General features: G+C 32.2%; 2 protein-coding genes and 1 pseudogene across 3 annotated transcripts; 2 read left to right on the top strand and 1 right to left on the bottom strand.

The window, feature by feature from the left end:
- Positions 1 to 375: 375 nt before the first annotated feature.
- On the top strand, positions 376 to 1,942 carry LOC111288391 (embryo-specific protein ATS3B-like). Its single transcript, XM_022879274.2, has 3 exons — positions 376 to 599; positions 722 to 829; positions 1,526 to 1,942. Exons 1-3 carry the CDS (start codon positions 483 to 485, stop codon positions 1,847 to 1,849), a joined length of 549 nt encoding a protein of 182 aa, XP_022735009.1. The 5' UTR covers positions 376 to 482; the 3' UTR covers positions 1,850 to 1,942.
- Positions 1,943 to 2,708: 766 nt separating this feature from the next.
- Positions 2,709 to 7,877, top strand: LOC111281448 (DEAD-box ATP-dependent RNA helicase 7-like; annotated as a pseudogene). The gene is made up of 14 exons (XR_016329190.1): positions 2,709 to 3,502; positions 3,939 to 4,073; positions 4,169 to 4,309; positions 4,462 to 4,573; positions 4,765 to 4,835; positions 4,990 to 5,144; positions 5,256 to 5,367; positions 5,468 to 5,569; positions 5,654 to 5,714; positions 5,793 to 5,961; positions 6,029 to 6,125; positions 6,272 to 6,366; positions 6,900 to 7,033; positions 7,388 to 7,877. The product of XR_016329190.1 is annotated as a DEAD-box ATP-dependent RNA helicase 7-like (transcript).
- Positions 7,878 to 8,458: 581 nt separating this feature from the next.
- On the bottom strand, positions 8,459 to 10,907 carry LOC111288381 (alpha-L-fucosidase 1-like). The gene is made up of 3 exons (XM_089745816.1): positions 10,151 to 10,907; positions 9,706 to 9,945; positions 8,459 to 9,346 (listed from the first exon to the last, which is right to left on the bottom strand). The coding sequence occupies exons 1-3, from the start codon at positions 10,693 to 10,695 to the stop codon at positions 8,689 to 8,691; spliced, it is 1,443 nt and encodes a 480-aa protein (XP_089601942.1). The 5' UTR covers positions 10,696 to 10,907; the 3' UTR covers positions 8,459 to 8,688.
- Between the last annotated feature and the right edge of the window lie 7,295 nt (positions 10,908 to 18,202).

The following is an 18,202-nucleotide window of genomic DNA, read 5'->3' as shown; positions in this document are numbered from 1 at the left end:
AAAATATTCAAAATTTTAAATTTTTTTTTAATTGGATGATTTAATTTGTAAAAAATATTTATTAAATTCATTTGAATGCATTAAATGACAAATATTTAAGAAAATATGTTTTTAAAAATTTATCAATTGGATATTATTCATCTAATTTTAAAATTTAATGAGTATAATTATAATAAAATAAAAATTTTATAATTTTAATTTCATGCAATAAAATATCGTGGGCTTATTTGTTTTTGAAGAAAAGTTCAAGGGTGAATTTGCATATTAAGCCAAAAACTTAATATGTTACAATGCTAAATGACAGATGTGCCCTTATCTTTTATCTATCGCAATCTTCCCTTTGTTTTACATTCATTAATGTGCTGGGTTTTTCTTTTTTTTTTTAATAAAATTTTCCTCTTCATTTTCAATTTTCATCAATTGTCGAGTTTTCTTCTTTCATCCTTCTTGTGCGAAAAAGGGTATTGTCATTTCAAGTGAATATGGGTAAAGCAGCGTTTGTTTTACTCTATTTTGGCTTCATATTCATCCTTTGTGAAGCCAAATCAATCAGACAGAAGCCTCAAGCTTTTGAATCATTCAATGTCAGTTATATACAGGTACCATTACCAAATACCAACAATCCCTTGTCAATAAAATTCTCGTATCTATGTGTTTGATTGTGTTCTTATAAATGAAGTTTTTTTTCCCTTTCTTATGACAACATAAAAAATGAGAAAAGAACTTGGGGAGCTGTTCTTACTCGGTGATTATTTCAACGAGCTGTTCCTCAACCAGTTATACTCGAGATCAGATCAGTATCGCTTTTGGGGATGCTTATGGTAATCAGGTTCGTTTATTTATTTTTTCTTCTTTTATCCACTTTCTTTCACTATCATGGCTTTTCATGTTTTAGCCAATTTATTGCTAATTGAAAATTAATATGGGATGAGAGTTATTTCAGGAGAGATATTAGAGTTTAATTAGTTTTTGGAACAATGGAAATTGTAAAATTAGTGTTAAAAACTCCAAGGGATGACTTTAAGTGGATCAAAGATCATTAATTTTCGTGAAATTTGTTTTGTTTTTCTGCTGAACTTGCTTTCAGCTGCTTGTGATAGCTGCTTAGGTTGATGTTATAGCAAGGTTTATAGATTGCTTTCGGCTGGATGGAAATTTGCAATTTTTGATAAAAGGGCAGAACTTTGTGTTTCATCTATATATCATCCATGGCATAAGGTTAATCTGTTTGCAGTGAAAGCATGTTGCAGAGGGATGAATTAGGCAAGGATAATACTTGTTTTCTTAATATAATACATTATATGATCTCTTTGTCTTTTAGAAAGGGAAAAATTTTGCGTCTTTGATCAAATTCAAGTATGTTTTTGCATCTTGAAAATATGAAAGCATTCCCCATGGAGGTTTATTGGGTATTACCAAAAAAAATGAACGTGTAAAACCATCTTCACACTTTGGTATTTGAGATGCTTTGTGACATGAAACTGATATGTTGGAAAAGATAATGATTGTTTCCCCTGATAATCAGATATATGCACCAAGGTTGGATGATCCATCCACTAGGACATTTGAACGATGTTCTTCAGATACGTTTGAGATATATGGACCATGTGCATATCAGATCTGCTATGTCTATCTCTATCGTACTGGACCCGATGGTTGGAAGCCAGAGAGTGTGAAGATTTATGGTTATAATTCAAGGGCTGTTACCTTTTACTATGACACCTTCATTCCTGGCGGCAATTGGTATGGATTTAATTATTGCAACAGTGCTTCTACTTCGCATCGACAGATTGGCCAGAGATCATTCTTATTTATGATTCTTTTGTTTGTTCTCTGTGCACTCTTATAAGTAGGTCTTGGCAAAGTCCCTAATACCTATATTAGAAAAGATTGTAGAATGTTATATGAACTATGAAGTATGCACCACTATTAACATTGTTTTTTTTTTTTTCCTCTCAAGTATGATATTCAGTGCTAACTACAAACTCTTGGCACTGCAATTCATTCCGGTTAAGAACACTAGACTGTTGCATGTTGGTTACCAAACTGCATGTCTTTATGTTTATTGCAAATTTTGGAGGATAGTATCTTGGTGGAAAGGGTGGTGCTGGTTGGATATTATTTTTTCAAAACTGTATGAACAGCTGACATGTTGAGAAATAGCATGTAACGGAGTATTACTCTCAGTTTGTCTATAAACAGTAGCTGTATCATTTGCCCAGACGGCCAGAACTGTGTGATATTCGAAGACGGTCAATGAAACTTGAATCCAAGAGGTTGAGAGTTCACTCTCAGTGCACATTTTGGATATTGCAGCTACTGTATATTGGTTCCAAGAATAATGTTGTGGATGTTGCACAAAAGGAGAAATGTTGAGGAAGTTGATCAAAAACCTTATGTTAATTTGCAATTTAGAGATTTGGTTATCTGAACTATTCGGTTCAATCACTAGCCATAGGTTGCAATGGAGATGTTTCCATAAACCATTAACAACAATTGTTTCCACAAACTGCAAGCATAAGAATGACATACATGGATTGATCAATTAAATGAGGTATTGTTTTATTTTCATTTAAAATGAATTAAAATGGATCATGGTTTTAATTGTTTTATTTTTATTTATTTTTCTTTAAAAAATAAAATAAATAATAAACGCATCAACAAAATAAAACCTTAAATATGTTTTAGACATTCAAGATAAAAAAAAAAATATGAAATCCAAAACTTATATCCAAAATGGGTTCGGCTTTTTTGGCCGACGGCCTTCTTGGGGGTGTTCTATTTGGTCAATTTAACGGCAAACAGCCAAGTTAAGTAGGGTTTCACATCGAAGTCGAGCACACCGCCAAAGCTATAAGATAGCAAAACCCTAACCCTTTTTTGTTTCTCTCTCCCTCCTGCTCCTGCATTTTACTGCAACATACTTCTGCAGCAGGAGAAAAAAGCTCTCTGTCTCTTTCATATCCTCTAATTTGTTTTCTCTATATATCTCTTCAAAGGTTTTGATTTTTAGTTTATAACAACCTAATTTAAAATGCCTTCTTTAGCTTTATCTGATATCAAAGAGAAGAAAGAAGAGAAAAAGATGAAGAAGAAGGTTGCTCTCGAAACTCCAGAAACCGAGAAGAAGATGAAGAAGCTGAAGGAACCGAAGGTTAAACAAGCGGAAAATGATTCGGAGGTGAAGAAGAGTAAGACGAAGCGAAAGGCGTGGGAGCTCCACCTGGAAGAGGAGGAGAGGAGCGAGACAAGCTCGGAGCTTGTTGAGCCGGTGGATGTGAAGGAGAAGAAGAAGACAAAGAGAGCGAAAGTGGAGGAAGAGGAAGAGGAAGATGAAGGGAAAAGTGAGAATCCCAATGCGATTTCGAGGTTTCGGATTTCGGAAGCGGTTAGAGAAAAGCTAAATTCGAAGGGGATTGAGTCGTTGTTTCCTATTCAGGCAATGACTTTTGATATTATTCTTGATGGCACTGACTTGGTTGGACGCGCACGAACCGGTCAGGTATAATCTTCGTTTTGATTTTTTTTTTCCAAACATTCGTGCACTTATTTTATTGGCTGCCAATTTTCTAATAGAATTTTACCGTTTGATATGATTGTAGTTTGATAGGAACCATGGATTTCTTATGAATGTTCAAGGTTTTTATCTGATAACTATGCTGTTATTGATGTGACTATCAACTCCATAATTTTGGGAATGCTGTTGATATAGCTTATGAAGGAAACTTGTGTTACAAAAATCTCATATGAAATGCATGGTTTAAATCATATTCTCTTTTTGCCTAATTTTGAAGTTTAACTTTGATTAATATATTACGGATGTCAAGCTATGTTGGCTTGACCGATATTGGTTAATTCAATTCAAACCATTGTTGTGTGACTGTTTCTAGAAAGTTCTCTTCTTAATTAGCTCATTGGCCTTGTTTGCTATTTTATAGGGTAAGACACTGGCCTTTGTGTTGCCTATATTGGAGTCTTTAACAAACGGCCTTGCAAAAACATCCAGGAAGACTGGATATCGAAGGGTACCAAGTGTTCTGGTACTTTTACCAACCAGGGAATTGGCTAAACAGGTATAGCCCTATGAATCTAATTCTCTAGACATCAGATTCTTTGATTGTGCCCTTCTTTTGTCTGACGTTTATGATAATTAACCTTTTGTTTCTAGGTTTTTGAGGACTTTGAAGTTTATGGCGAGGTGTTAGGGTTGACATCATGCTGTTTATATGGAGGAGCTCCTTAGCAGACTCAAGAGATGAAACTAAAGGGAGGGGTTGATATAGTTGTTGGGACACCCGGCCGCATAAAGGTAATCTGTTGCCGTTATTCATCCAAGCGGTTTTGCTAGTTTTAGAGATGTCATTAAATTCTATACTTTTTAAAAATACCCAATTATTTGATGATATTTGATGTCCCATTGATTATATGATGATATTCGATGTCCCACTGCAAATGATGCAGGATCACATAGAGAGGGGGAATATTCACTTAGGCTCTTTGAAATATCGAGTTCTTGATGAGGCAGATGAAATGTTGAGAATGGGATTTGTTGATGATGTGGAACTTATATTAGGCATGTATTTCTGCAAATGCTATTTTTTTTGGGTGGTACAAGTTTTGTATATGAACGTTAGAGAAGTAGAATACATTGTAATGTTGTGCACAGGCACAGCTGTGCCTTTGTTCCAATTATTGATACCATTGATCCCTGTGTGCATCATTTTGCTGTCTGATTTGCTTATGTTAACGGTTTTAATTTTCCAGGCAAGGTAGAGGATGCAAGTAAAGTTCGGACACTTCTTTTTAGTGCTACCTTGCCGGACTGGGTGAAGGGTGTATGTTTCTTAACCCTTTTATTCATTGCAGCATTTCTATTAGCTCGGTTATCTGCTCCATCTTTGAGAACATGAATTAAAAATGTAAATTGGATATTGTTCCTCTTTATTTACCCTTCTGATCAAAATCTCTTTTTTTTTTTTTCATTGCCAGATTTCTGCAAGGTTTCTTAAAACAAGCAAGGAGACTGTTGATCTTGTTGGTAATGAGAAGATGAAGGCTAGTACCAACGTTAGGCATATTGTCCTGCCGTGTTTTAAGTCGGCAAGGTCGCCGCTGATCCCAGATATTATTCGTTGTTATAGCAGGTTGGTTTCTAGTTTTAAAATAACCATTAATTATACAATTTAGATTTCTGTTTGATGGGTTGGCTGAGTCATTTTCTTCATTTCTCCTCTTTGTCAACGGATATGATTCAGTGGTGGACGTGCTATTATATTCACTGAGACAAAAGATTCTGCTTCTGAGCTTGCTGGCTTGTTGCCTGGATCCCAGGCTTTGCACGGGGACATACAGCATGCCCAACGTGAGGTAGGGTGTTATTTAGAGTATATATATCATTTTTCACGCTTTCCTAAAGCAAAATAAACTCTGTTGTTTTACTATTTCTCATTTTGGTATGAGCTTGCAGGTTACCCTTTATGGGTTCCGGTCAGGCAAGTTCATGACATTAGTGGCTACAAATGTGGCAGCACGGGGATTAGATATCAATGATGTACAGTTAATTATCCAGGTATGTTTGGATACACTTGTTTTACCAAAGTTTATGACGTGTTTTTGATTCCTTAATGTTTATATACCATTACTTCTATTTCAGTGTGAGCCTCCACGTGATGTAGAAGCATACATTCATAGGTCTGGATGAACAGAGAGAGCAGGTATATGATAATTTAGCTCTTCTTTTTTCTTTTGCTATTGAGAATATGATAAGATACTGAGAGTTACTAAAATTTCAGGCAACACTGGAGTTGCTGTCATGCTTTATGATCCTAAAAGGTCGAACATATCTAAGATAGAAAGAGAATCTGGTGTAAAATTTGAGCACATATCTGCTCCTCAGCCTGTGGATATTGCTAAATCTGCTAGTGTAGAAGCAGCAAAAATAATAACCCAAGTCTCTGACAGGTGTTCTTGCTAATACTGATCTTTGATCTCTTCTTTGTATGTTGTCAATTAACCTCTATGAGATTAGTGTAATTCCTGCCTTGAAGAATGTAGCTCTGGAGCTATTGGAAACTTCTGTTCTATCGGCAGAAGATCTACTTGCCAAAGCACTAGCCAAGGCTGCAGTGAGTTCTCTTCCTCCCCCATAACGGACCTGTTGATTCTCTTCATATTATGAATGCTAACTTTCTGGTGTTTGTATTGTATAAGTAATAATTTAACTCTGGTTTCCATTTTTGGTTGAAAAGACCTAATTATTGCATGATTTTAGGGTTATTCTGAGATAAAGAGCAGATCCCTTCTAACGTCTATGGAGGACCATGTTACATTACTTCTTGAAGCTGGAAAACCTATTTACACACTTTCGTAAGTTCATGAAACTTTCCTCATTTGTTTATCTTTGTAATTGATATAGAATCTGTAAAAAAGAGATAGATAATCACTAGCAACTCAAGGACTTGAAAATTCTTGCAAACAATGAATTATATACTTAAATTTCAAATATCAAGATGTCTCAGTGTCTCAATAATCTCAATAAATAGAAAAGCTACTGAGAATTGAAATAGCAGATTTTTATATGGTATCCAAAACCCTAATTAATTAACCTAAAATCCAGTAAGTATGAATGTTGAATGAGTTGAATCTATGAAATACAATATTATATGAGAATCAAGTCCTAAATACTTCTTGGACGATACAATTCCTCTTTTATCATCCTTTTCTGCATTAGTAATTATTCTCATCTTCTCTTGTAAAAATTATTTATTTATTTTTACCTTGGATAAAATAACTAGTTGGTTTGAGGAACTTTTTGATGTGCACCATTAATTTTTATTTTTTGCTACTGAGCAATCTAAATTCGATTAATTCATCCTGACCCCATTGTTTTCATGTATTAGATTTGTTTTTGGTGTCTTGAAAAGATTCATGCCTGAGGAAAAGGTTCAGTCAGTGCATGGTCTGACCCTTACTGCTGATGGAATGAGTGCAGTTTTTGATGTTGCAGAAGAAGATGTGGAAACATTTCTAAATGGTATCTTTATGGTCTAGTTTGTGATTGTTTTGAGGCATTTGTACTTGATATTTTTTCTTGTTGCTCCCTAGCCTACTTATTCTTTGGGCTGTTACCTCTGTTGGAGCGTCATTTCATCATATAAAATGTGTATATGTTTCTCTTAAGTTATGTGATTGGTGGTGCTTGGTCTAGTCATGTTCAAAGTTCTTTTTTTTCAAGTACTAGTTTTTTGTTAGTTTTCTTCTGCCAAGGTATTTGGTTGCTGGTCTTCTTGGATGATGGGATTCTTTTTTTTTGTTTCTAGCTAGCATTGTTACTAGTTTGTAATCTTGGGTTTAGGTTGTACACCTTTTTCTTGCCTTCTGGTTTCAGGTGCTGAAAATGCAGCGAATGTTAGCTTAGAGGTGCTGAAGAAAGAACTGCCACGTTTACAAGAGAGAGACCAGTCAAGAGGGAGATTTGGTGGTGGACGGGGTGGTTTTGGTGATAGAAGTGGCGGTGGTGGTAGGTTCTCTGGTGGCAGAGGTGGCCGAAGGAATGATAGGTTTTCAAATGGTTTGGGTGGTGGGCGAGGCCGCTACAATAGCAAGAAATGGTCTTCAGCCAATACAATAGGCACTCGAGGGAAATGGCTGGCAGTGTAGGCAAAATTACCTCTCGAAGATGATGAAGATAATGTTCAATAGAAACCTACAACATTTTATCTAGTTTTCCATGTGTTGTTAATCTGTAGATTTTTTTTTTAATTATTATTTTAGTTTATTTATGATTATTAAGTGTAAGTCCTGGGGATTTTGCCTTCCTCCCCAGTCACCATATTTTTTATACTTTGCTGAAAATGTAAGAAAATTACATTCAGGTATGTATTCTTTTCCTGCAACCATAACATTAACAGTGAAAAAAGAATATAAAAAACTCAAAGGCATTGCTGTCTGAAAAATTACACTTAAACAGTAATGATGGGATGAGAATTGATTATAATTTAGGAAACGAAATTCGTGGATCTTGAAGGGAGGTTATGCTGTGTAAGATGTGGATTATAGAGGAGAGAACAGAAGCGTTTATTCTATATTTTCTGCGTAGGTTACTCCTACTTATTTCTTTTTTGAGTAGATCAAAATTCAATACAATTTTATATTTATGTAAATATTGGAGTATGACTATCAATAAAATCCTCTAAAATTTCGTGTGGAAATTATATTTTTGAGTTTAAAATTTTAAACTAACGTCTTATTTACTAATTTTTTTATTTTTACATTTATTTAAATAATATAATATTGTTTATTTGTTCTTCACATGGTGTATTTGTCAAAGAGAGTTTAAAATTTTCGTTCAAAACTGTCCTCCGAAAATCTAATGTTTCTCGAACTGCATCGCTTCTCCTGATACGGTTCAAGCTTGAGCTGATATTCTTTGTATCACTATTATTAATCGGTGGTAACAGTTTCTGATATAAACAGAAAGAGGCTGCATTATGCAATTTTGATGGAGAATTTTCAAATATTCTTCTTGTCTTTAGGCCTTTAGCAAACTTTATTACATATGAAGACAAAGGGATGAAACAGAAAACCATGGGCCAGAAATATATGCTGAAGCCGAAAGGCAATCAGCTGCAAGCCCAAAAGCTTAAAAAAAAAACCACCTATTTAGTTCAATCACTGCTGGTGTGTGTTCTAGTATGGGTCAAAATGCAAACCAATGGAAGAGATCAAAGGCAATCCCCTCGATTCCTTAATTATTATCCTCACAACACGACCGTGAACCACTTCAAGTCTGTGAAGCCTCTTATATCCCACTGTTGTCCCTTCCACTAGTTTCTTCTCATCTACGTAAATTTCATGCCTTACGATCCTTTGTCCCAGCCCAATTGCTTCTTGAATTCTGATCACATTGAATCTCAGCCCTCCACTGGGTACTCTGATTTCAACCCAATGATCCTTTCTGTCACCATCATTCCTTGGCGCCCAATATGTCCAAAGATGATCACTGTCTATCGCATTCTCGGGACCAAAACCACCACCCTTTCCCCCTCTTTGGCTGCTAGCTTTTGTCAAACATTTCTCTGCCAAATTGGTAGAGAATATTGTGTCAATTGCACTTCTAAATTCTTTTAATCTGTGAACATCTGTTTCAGATATAAGCCCTGTTGAATTGGGTGGTACATTTAGTAACATGAGACAATTTCTGCCTACAGAATTGTAGTAAATCTCTAAAAGCTCGCTTAGCTTCTTGGGTGACTCTGATTTATGCCAAAACCATCCTTTTCGGATTGAAACATCACACTCTGCAGGCAACCAGTTTGTCCCTTTTTTATCACCCGTATTAAGATAACTGCATTATTGAAACAAAGGAACTGTTAGCTGGGACGTTCACAGGTCACATGGATGACTGTTTTGACAGAAAAGTGGCATCTAATGGGATACAGTCACTGATCTAAGTTGTTTAGTTAACCCCAAAACTTCTACTTTTGACGGTTGAAAAACTGCCCTAGCTAGCTTAAGGCTGTTAGAAACTAATTAAATCCAGAGATTAGATATGTTATTTAACTAATTAATCAACACAAGTTAAAAGTGACTGGAATATGAGAAAAAGGAAAAGATGTTTCCTTTCAAATGACTAACATATACAGTTAAAGACACTACAATTTATACCAAACTTCGAAATATTTTGTATTCACATCTTGTTCTTACTCAATTATGCTTGCATTTCCGATTGACAGCGAGGTACTATTGATGGTAGACCAGCTCGTGTTTCCGGCAAATCCTTGCTCATTTCCCACCCATCTCACATCGGGACCGGCATCTGAAAATATATTGATTGAACTCTGCAACTCTCTCACCATTGAAAACCAATCTGTGAAGTAGTAGGACATGTTCTTCTCATTTTTACCCTTTGCTCCATCAAACCATATCTCCTGCACACTCCCATATCTGCCAAATGCATATGACAACACACCAAATTCAAGTGCATTAATAATGAGAAATTTAATTAAAGACCGTCAGACTACAGGACAGCTGATGGACAAAAAGAAAAGGAACTTCTCTAAAAAATATTTTCCCTCTTATGGTTTTGAAAATTTGTAAATAATAAATGGAAGATCAATAAGGTTAAAAGAGATTTTGTTTTTAATCTTACTTGTTAAGCAGTTCTTGCAACTGAGCTAAGTAGTATTCATTGTACTGCAAATCATGTCCATATCTTCGATCATGGCGATCCCAGGGTGACAGGTATAATCCAGCATCGATGCCGCCATGAGCCTTGACTGCATTGACAAACTCTTGGACCACGTCCCCATGGCCATTTTTCCAAGGACTAGATATAACAGAATGATCAGTATATTTAGAAGGCCACAAGCAAAAGCCATCATGGTGTTTTGCAGTGAGGATCATGAGAGAAATCCCCGCCTCTGAAGCTGCGGTAACCCATTGGTTGGCATTGAGACCAACAGGGCTGAATATGGATGGATTTTCTTTCCCGGTGCCCCATTCGGAGTCTGTGAATGTGTTGACACCAAAGTGAAGGAACATTATGAGCTCTCTTTGTTGCCATTTCAATTGGGAAAATGTTGGAAGTGGTAAGACCGGAAGCGGTGGTGTTGGGACTTGTTCACGCCGAGAAATGGCCAATTGTGACAGTTGAAGTACTACGATTATGCATAAAGAACACAAAAACTTAGCCATAATGCTTACGGGTCTTTTTTTCTTTCCCTCCCTGTTTGTCTAATCTTATATGTTAATAATGAAGAGATAGATAAAAAAGGCTTGGATGATATAGGATTTGGACCAAACAAAAATAGGTTGTGAGAGATTCTCTGACAAAAGAGAAAAAAAACGAATGTAATAAAGCTTTTTGATTAGAGTTTTGTTTGGTTCTTCTATTGTCAGGCTGGCTTCTTCGTAATTTTAGGAGTGAATTGTTGACAGCATTCACGGGTTGCATTGGCGTAATAACGGTTTAGGTATTTATATTTGATGCTGGATAACTTTTTTATACATCATTCATGAATAAGGTAAAAAATAAAGTTCTTAAAAATAATATTTTAAGTGCATAAATCAACCAAAAAAAAAAACCTATTATTAGAACAATGAATCTTATTGGATTAAACTTGAGCCATTTGCTACTTATATGGAACCCCACTAACAGCACCAAACAGAATGCAAGAAACAAAGTGGGTTAGAGGCGATTTGGACTTAGCATGTTAACATAAATGACATTTAGTGGGGGCGGAAAGTTCAAAATGGATCCTTGAGGCCTTCTCTTTAATTTGCAGCAACCCGTCGACCACAAAAAAAAAAGGTTGGCATTTGGCTCCCAAGAAAGAGCAAGAAAATAAAAGATAGTGGGACTCAGAGGAAACTACTAAGTTTAGGGAGAGAAAGTTGGAAAAGAAAATTAATAATTACTTTTATAAATTAAATATTTAAAATTTATGAGTATTTATTGATAAAGGCTCTTGAATTTTAAAATTTATTTATTCAAAATACTGAAACATATGATTCATTGATAGTATATGTAATTTATACATAAACAGTACATCAAATACTAATTCTTATACAAATATAATCCAATTTTTTAATGAAAATTTCAGAAAAAAAAAATGAAAATGAGAATGAGACGGCCCATGCTGTTGGAGATGTCGGCAGCCCACTTTATTCCATAGCTCAAGCTGAACAAACCATTGCCATCTTCCTCTTCAAAAACTGAAAGGACGCCCTGTTGGGTTGATACTTGATATGATGAGATCTGCAGGCTGTATTAGCCTGGCTTAAGTTATAGATAAAGCCCATCTTAATTTCTAGGAGACGGCTTAAGGTCCTCCTTGAAACTATACCCTGGCGGACTGCATGAGGATTTAAATCCAATTTTCATTACCGAGGATCATTTTCAACAATCTTTTTTGGTAAGCAATGATTAAGAAAACAATGTAAGTCTTCAGTTCTTTTTTGTTAATATCTTATGAACAAAACTTGTTTATCGTCTTACAACTTGTAGAAGCTCAAAAGATATTAATATTGGATTAGTTTTGATCACCATTATATGTTTAATTAATTATGTCTTGGTATTCATTGAATTAATAATGATAAGGTTATGATAAGCCTAGAAAAGAAAAGGATAATAAAAGATTATGATATTAAATGTTGTTTCTGTGTATTATTATTATTATTTAAATGAGTTTGAATAAAATAATTTTGTTACAAATGGCTATACTACTTGCTCCCGTAGGAAAGAGGTTTAAGAGTAAAAAAATAATTAAATTATGTCAATTGATTTTTAGATAAGTTAACATGATATTAAAATTGATGATTGGAGATTATGAATTGAAATGAGTTTATGTTTATAATTTTTTTCAATCAAATAAATATAAATATAAAAATAAAAGGTCCAAAGATAAATTAAAATTAAAAAATAATTTTAATTATGAATTTTAATAATATTGAACTCAATAAATACTTGAATAATGAGCTTGTCATGCGGGTGCTTTTCTTGTCTTCTCAGCTCATTGACATTTGACACACCTGAATCTTAATGGGACCATGGGAGCCTTGCTAATTAATACTAAAAAGGTTTTTAAAAGAAAAAGGCAAAGAGGGGAGAGACAAGCAGTCCCTTGTCCCTTGTCCCTTGTCCAGCTTTTAGCGCATATTAAAAGCTTTACATCCCATTGGAATTGAATCCATCGTCTCTTCACTCTTGAAAGAAACAGTCTTTGCCTCATGGCCTCTTCTTCAATGTGCGCTGGTGGATACAGGCTCTGCTCTTGCATTAGATTTTCTCTTAATAGTTTTTTTGGCCATTAGAATTTCCCCTCATGGTGCTGCCCATTTTGTACGAGGATGTGATGGCTAGGGGCCTAAGGCCTTGTATGATAACTTATGCTCAATGGGGTTTCATATACGATAGGATCTCTCTACATGATTCAGAATTTTGAAATATATAATAAATCAAATAATTCACGTATATTTTTGTATCTCGCGTTAAATATATTACAGTTATACGAATATAAGACGAATTATTAAATATATCAAAATTTTAAATATGAATACGATACATTTATTATAGATATTACACGAAATAAAACACAGTTAACACATTTAAAATTTATAAAATATCATATGATTTAACATGATTAAATCCGAATAACATGTCTAATTTATAACATATTAATTTTTTTTCTTCTCATTTTTTATCCCTTTTTCTCCTTCCTTCAAATTTTCTTCGCTCGTACCAAACATAGCAATACTCTTTGGATCAATCAATTCACACAAAAATTCTTTAATCCAAAAACATACAGAAATTAAAGTAAATGCAATTCTTTGAGAAAAATTTCTTCTTCGTACAGCAGCAAAACTTGTTAATCACTTTTCACAATCAACTCAAATATCTTTTCAAAATCTTATATTTTGTTAAAGTGGTATTATTTGTTAAATTTTAGATTTTTTGTGAATTTATATTTAAGTTAAACCCCTTCATTAATTAGCAATTGATTTTAGATTTGATACTTGACATAATCTCATAACGTATAAATTCATAGACATATAACTAGACACAACTTAAAAAGTCACCATCAATTTTTTTTATCTAAGTACGATTGATCACCTAATTAATTTATTCTTTAATAGTTATCCTAAGCTTGATCTAAGCTTTTAAAAAAACAAGTTTTTAGTCTATGTTTTAGAATATGATATGAGAGTTCAATTACATACGAAAAAGTGATAGTACTCTCACACATCTATTCTAAGATGGTACAATTTAATTTTAAATTATCCTTAGGATCTATGGATCTAATGGTCTTTTGTTAAATTTTAAATATTAAAAATAATTTTTGAGATTTCTCCAATGATCTTGCAAAATTTCTCATTTAAAAAATACTCAAGAATTCAATTCATTTTCTTGCAAAAGCTCCATCATCAGAAAAAAAGTTTAATCATTTATTAAATTTTGCTTTATTGAAAACATATTTAAAATTTTCACCATTTGGATTAAATTTAAAAATATTTTTTCAATTAAAATTTTTTTAGATAATCATTCATTATGATTACTAAAAATTTCATCCTCGAATTTACTTTACTTTGGGTAAATTTTCTATATCTAAATTTTTATTGTATTGAGATATATCTAAATTTTTACTATTTTAAAAATATTTAAAAATATTTTATTACCTAAAGATTTATAAGAAAATCAAATATTTTTAACTTCTTAGAATTTCATTTTCGAAATTTATTTTTATCATTTCTAAAACATCTTATTTCTATCTTTATTGTTTAAAATATCATTGAAATTTTATCTAATTTTACTATCATTATGGCAAAATTTAAAAATAATTTTTTCATCTAAAAAATTTTTAGAGGATCAACCATTTTTGATCTCTTAGAATTTCATTAAATTTACCTTATTTTTGTTTATAAGATTTATTTTGTTATTTCTAAAACTTTTCTAAATTTTGATTTTTTAAAATTTTGATTTTTTATGGTTGTTTGTAAGCAAATAGCAATATTATTATTAAAATTTTTATCTAAATCTTTCACCATTCTAGAGAATTAAATAGATACTTTTCATTTAAGAATTTCTATAAATTCAACCATTCTTGATTTCTAGAATTTCATTATTTGACTAATGTTCATTTGTTTTTAAGAATTCATTTTTGTTATTTTTATTCTTAATTTTCATAAATTTTTTATGTTTAAAATTTTCACCCAAAATTTCCACCTTTCTAGAAATGTTTAGGATAAAAATTCTCATGTAAAAATTTCTAAGATAATCATCGATTTGTGATTTTTAAAATTTTATAATTGGTTTTACGAAAGATTTTAATTTCAAGATTTATTCTATTATTTTTTTAAAAAATTTTAATGTGATTTTTTTATTCTTATCATTTTTGTTATCAAAATTTTTTCTTAAAAACTCCGTCATTCTAGAAAATTTAAGGAAAACTCCCCTTATAAATTTTTAAAATTTTAATCATTCTTGATTTTTTAGACTTCTAATCATTGAAATTATTATAATTTATTTTCAGTAATTTAAAGTTTTTACTTTAGTTTTTTTATTTATTATTATTATTTTATTAATATCAAATAATTAAAACACTTTTTCTAAAACTATGCATCAAACAAAATAAATAAATAATCAATTAAAGAATGAGAAGACAAAGGCTAAATAAAATAAAAAGATAAAGTACCAAGTTTAGATGGTACGTACGTAGGCCGTGGGCTAGTGAGCGGGTCCACCAGCCTTTCTTTTTTCTTTATTTCCCCTCTTTCCCAGGAACCTCCAAAAATTGATAGACCTCTATAGCTTCCTCCCACCCTTTTTTTGTTGTCTCCTCTTTTCAATCTCTAACCAATGGTGAGACTTTAGGATCCAAAAATCAAGCGTCCACCACCAACAATTCCAGAACATGGATTGTCACTACTGAATTGATCATCGTTGTTGCCGCTATTGTCATCGTTCTCTGCCTCAGAGTATTGCCTACAACTTCATCTTTTCATCATTACCTTTTTTTTCTGCCTTGACTTGTCCAAAAGCTCAGGTAGCCCAGAATTTGGTAACTCTACAATGACAGTCTGCTGTATGTTACCGTTCACCTCCATCGATCGTTGTTGTACTTTGTTGTCATGCTAACTATTAACATTTTCAATTTCCTTCCCAAGTTAAACTCGAAAAGCCTTTCCTTCTGATCCTTCTGATTCTGTGTTGGTCCTCTATATTGATGCTAAAATTTTGTTTCTAACCGTGTATTGTTATTGGCAGGAAAGTCAAGCTTGAGTGCTGAATTGTGATTTTTACTGCTTAATTGAATGTTGGTTTTTGGTTTCTATATTCTGCCTCTATGTGTTTATTGTGTGACTTGTGGTTTTAGGATGATAGGTTTGCAAGTGATAAAAGGATCTAAGGTTTTCGATTACTATCTGTTCTGGTGGGATGGTTGGTAACTGGGTTTATGTTGCAAGAGTGGTGGTGGAGTTGATGCTGACAAGGGTGCAAGAATATTGGGCTTGGCTTACTGTTTGGGAGGATAATTTTAGAGTTTAGGTTTCAATGGCTGGTGATAATGGTGGAATAGTGGGCAACAGTCGATGATGGTGAAAATAATTCAAATTGCTGGTGAGTGATGGACTTAGATGGGATTGTGGTTTGACTTTTCTTTCGGAAACCTGGTTTTCTGGGATTAAGCACTAAAATGATGGGTTTGCTCCTCTCTGTATTCGTGATTGCTCTGTCTTTCTGTGTTTTTTTTTTTTTTTTTCTATTCTTTATTGATCGCAGGTTTTTTCTTTTTTTTATAGACTTGACTTAGGAAAGTTTTAGATCATCCATGATTCAATCTTCATCTTCAAAAATTTTTGTATTATCACAAAAAGAAATTACAAGTTAAATCTAATTCCAATTTTGATAACACCAAACTTTGTTACTGATCCCTCTTTAAATTGATTATCAGTAGATTTCATTTTATCTTTTTTTTAATTAATTTTTTGACATTTTTTAAAAATAAAAACACTAATAAAGATAAAGTAAAATAAAATAAATATTAAAGATAAATGAACTTAAAATTAAAGATAAATCAAAATAAAAAAAAATTAGATAAAAAAATAAATGAAAAGTAAAAAAAAAAATCAAGATAAATATACATATAGATAAAATAAAAATAAAAATCATAAAATAATTAAAAAATAAAAATATAAAAGATAGATAATTGGGCTTGAATTGGTTTGGGTTCAGATAAAATAAGTTGTCTATAATTTTGTTTTTAGTAAAAAAAAAGTTTTTATTGAGGTTTGTTTTGAATCTTTTAATTTTATGTCAAAAATGGAGTAAAGTTATAATAGTTGAGATTTTGTCTTGTATTTTACATTGAGAGTTTAGTAAAAGTATAAAGGGTTTTACTTTTATAAATAAAATGTTTTGGTTTTAGTTTAGTAATCTCAAATTGTTATACACTAAAAAAAAAAAATAGTTAAGTGAGCAGGTTATTAAAATGGTATAATTAAGTTTTAGGTTAAGTTTTAAGTAAATGAGTTTTTGGTGACTTTTTTCATTCTAAAAGTCTCATAATTATAAAGAGTTATTTGATAATGAATTGAGTTCGGAATAGGTCATTTTAGTTTAGGATGAAACAAATATATATGTGTATTTTTATTTTTATTTTATGCATACTTTATTATTTATATGTGTCGATACTACACGTGTTTATTGATTTTTCAAAAATATTATCAAAACGAGGTTCGAGATGTAAAAGGAGGAGGTAGACCTAAAAGATCGTGAAGACAATGCAAGTATTTAAAAAATATGAAGAAGGTATGTTTAGTATACTTATGCCCAAGTTTGAGATTTCTTTATTTGATGAAAAGAGTAATTTTATATTATGTCAAAGTACAATTCAAGATCTATTAGTACAATAATGGTTAGGTCAGGCATTAAAAAAAAAAGTCTGAGGGAATGACTTACAATAATTAAAATAACCTTCAGAAAAAAGCTGTTAGTATTATTAGATTGGTCTTAGCCTCAGAGATAAAGTACAGTGTATTTACTGAAAGTACTCCGAAGAATTTGTGGGATAAGCTTGAGGGTTCTAAAATAACAACAGCTTGCTATTTTGCCTTGAATCTCTTAATTCCACATCGAAAGTTGGGTAAAATTATAAAAGTTGAAAGTTTATCTTGTATCTTACATCTAGAGTTTAGTAAAAGTATAAGGGATTTTATCCTTATAAATAAGATGCTTTAGTTTGAGTTTGGTAATCTCATAAAATTACATACTAAGAAAATAGTTAAGTGAGTAGGTTATTAAAATGTGTTATTAAAGTTTGGGTTAAGTTTTGAGTAAGGAGTTTTTGGTAAAAATTTTCATTTCAAAAGCCTCACAGTTATAAAAATTTATTTGTTAGTGGATTGAGCTTTGAGTAAGCTATTTTAGGTTAAGTTGAAATAAATATATTTATGTATTCTTATTCTTATTTTGAGCTTGCTATTTTATATATGGGTGTTGCACGTGCATATTGATTTTTCAACAAATGGTATCAGAGTTATCTTGATCCCTAAAAAGTGGTATTAAAGCGAAGTTCAAGACATAAAAAAAAGAAAGATAGGCCTAAGAGATCGTGAAGATAGTGTAAGTATTTTAAAATGTCTAAATAAGGTATGTCTAATATACTTATGCCTAAGTTTGAAATTCTTTTATTTGATGAAAAGA

This window comes from Durio zibethinus, chromosome 17, assembly GCF_047325235.1.
Source record: "Durio zibethinus cultivar Kanyao isolate XHJ-2024 chromosome 17, ASM4732523v1, whole genome shotgun sequence".
NCBI classification, from domain to species: domain Eukaryota; kingdom Viridiplantae; phylum Streptophyta; class Magnoliopsida; order Malvales; family Malvaceae; genus Durio; species Durio zibethinus.
This window is presented reverse-complemented; position numbering and strand designations above follow the sequence as displayed.

Coding starts and splice junctions, on each gene's coding strand:
- LOC111288391 (XM_022879274.2), top strand. CDS start 483: ATGGGTAAAGCAGCGTTTGTTTTACTCTATTTTGGCTTCATATTCATC. Junction 600..721: donor TCAATGTCAGTTATATACAG/GTACCATTACCA, acceptor AAATGAGAAAAG/AACTTGGGGAGCTGTTCTTA. Junction 830..1,525: donor GGGATGCTTATGGTAATCAG/GTTCGTTTATTT, acceptor CCTGATAATCAG/ATATATGCACCAAGGTTGGA.
- LOC111288381 (XM_089745816.1), bottom strand. CDS start 10,695: ATGGCTAAGTTTTTGTGTTCTTTATGCATAATCGTAGTACTTCAACTG. Junction 9,946..10,150: donor TTGCAAGAACTGCTTAACAA/GTAAGATTAAAA, acceptor TGCATTTGGCAG/ATATGGGAGTGTGCAGGAGA. Junction 9,347..9,705: donor GGAAATGCAAGCATAATTGA/GTAAGAACAAGA, acceptor TCAATAATGCAG/TTATCTTAATACGGGTGATA.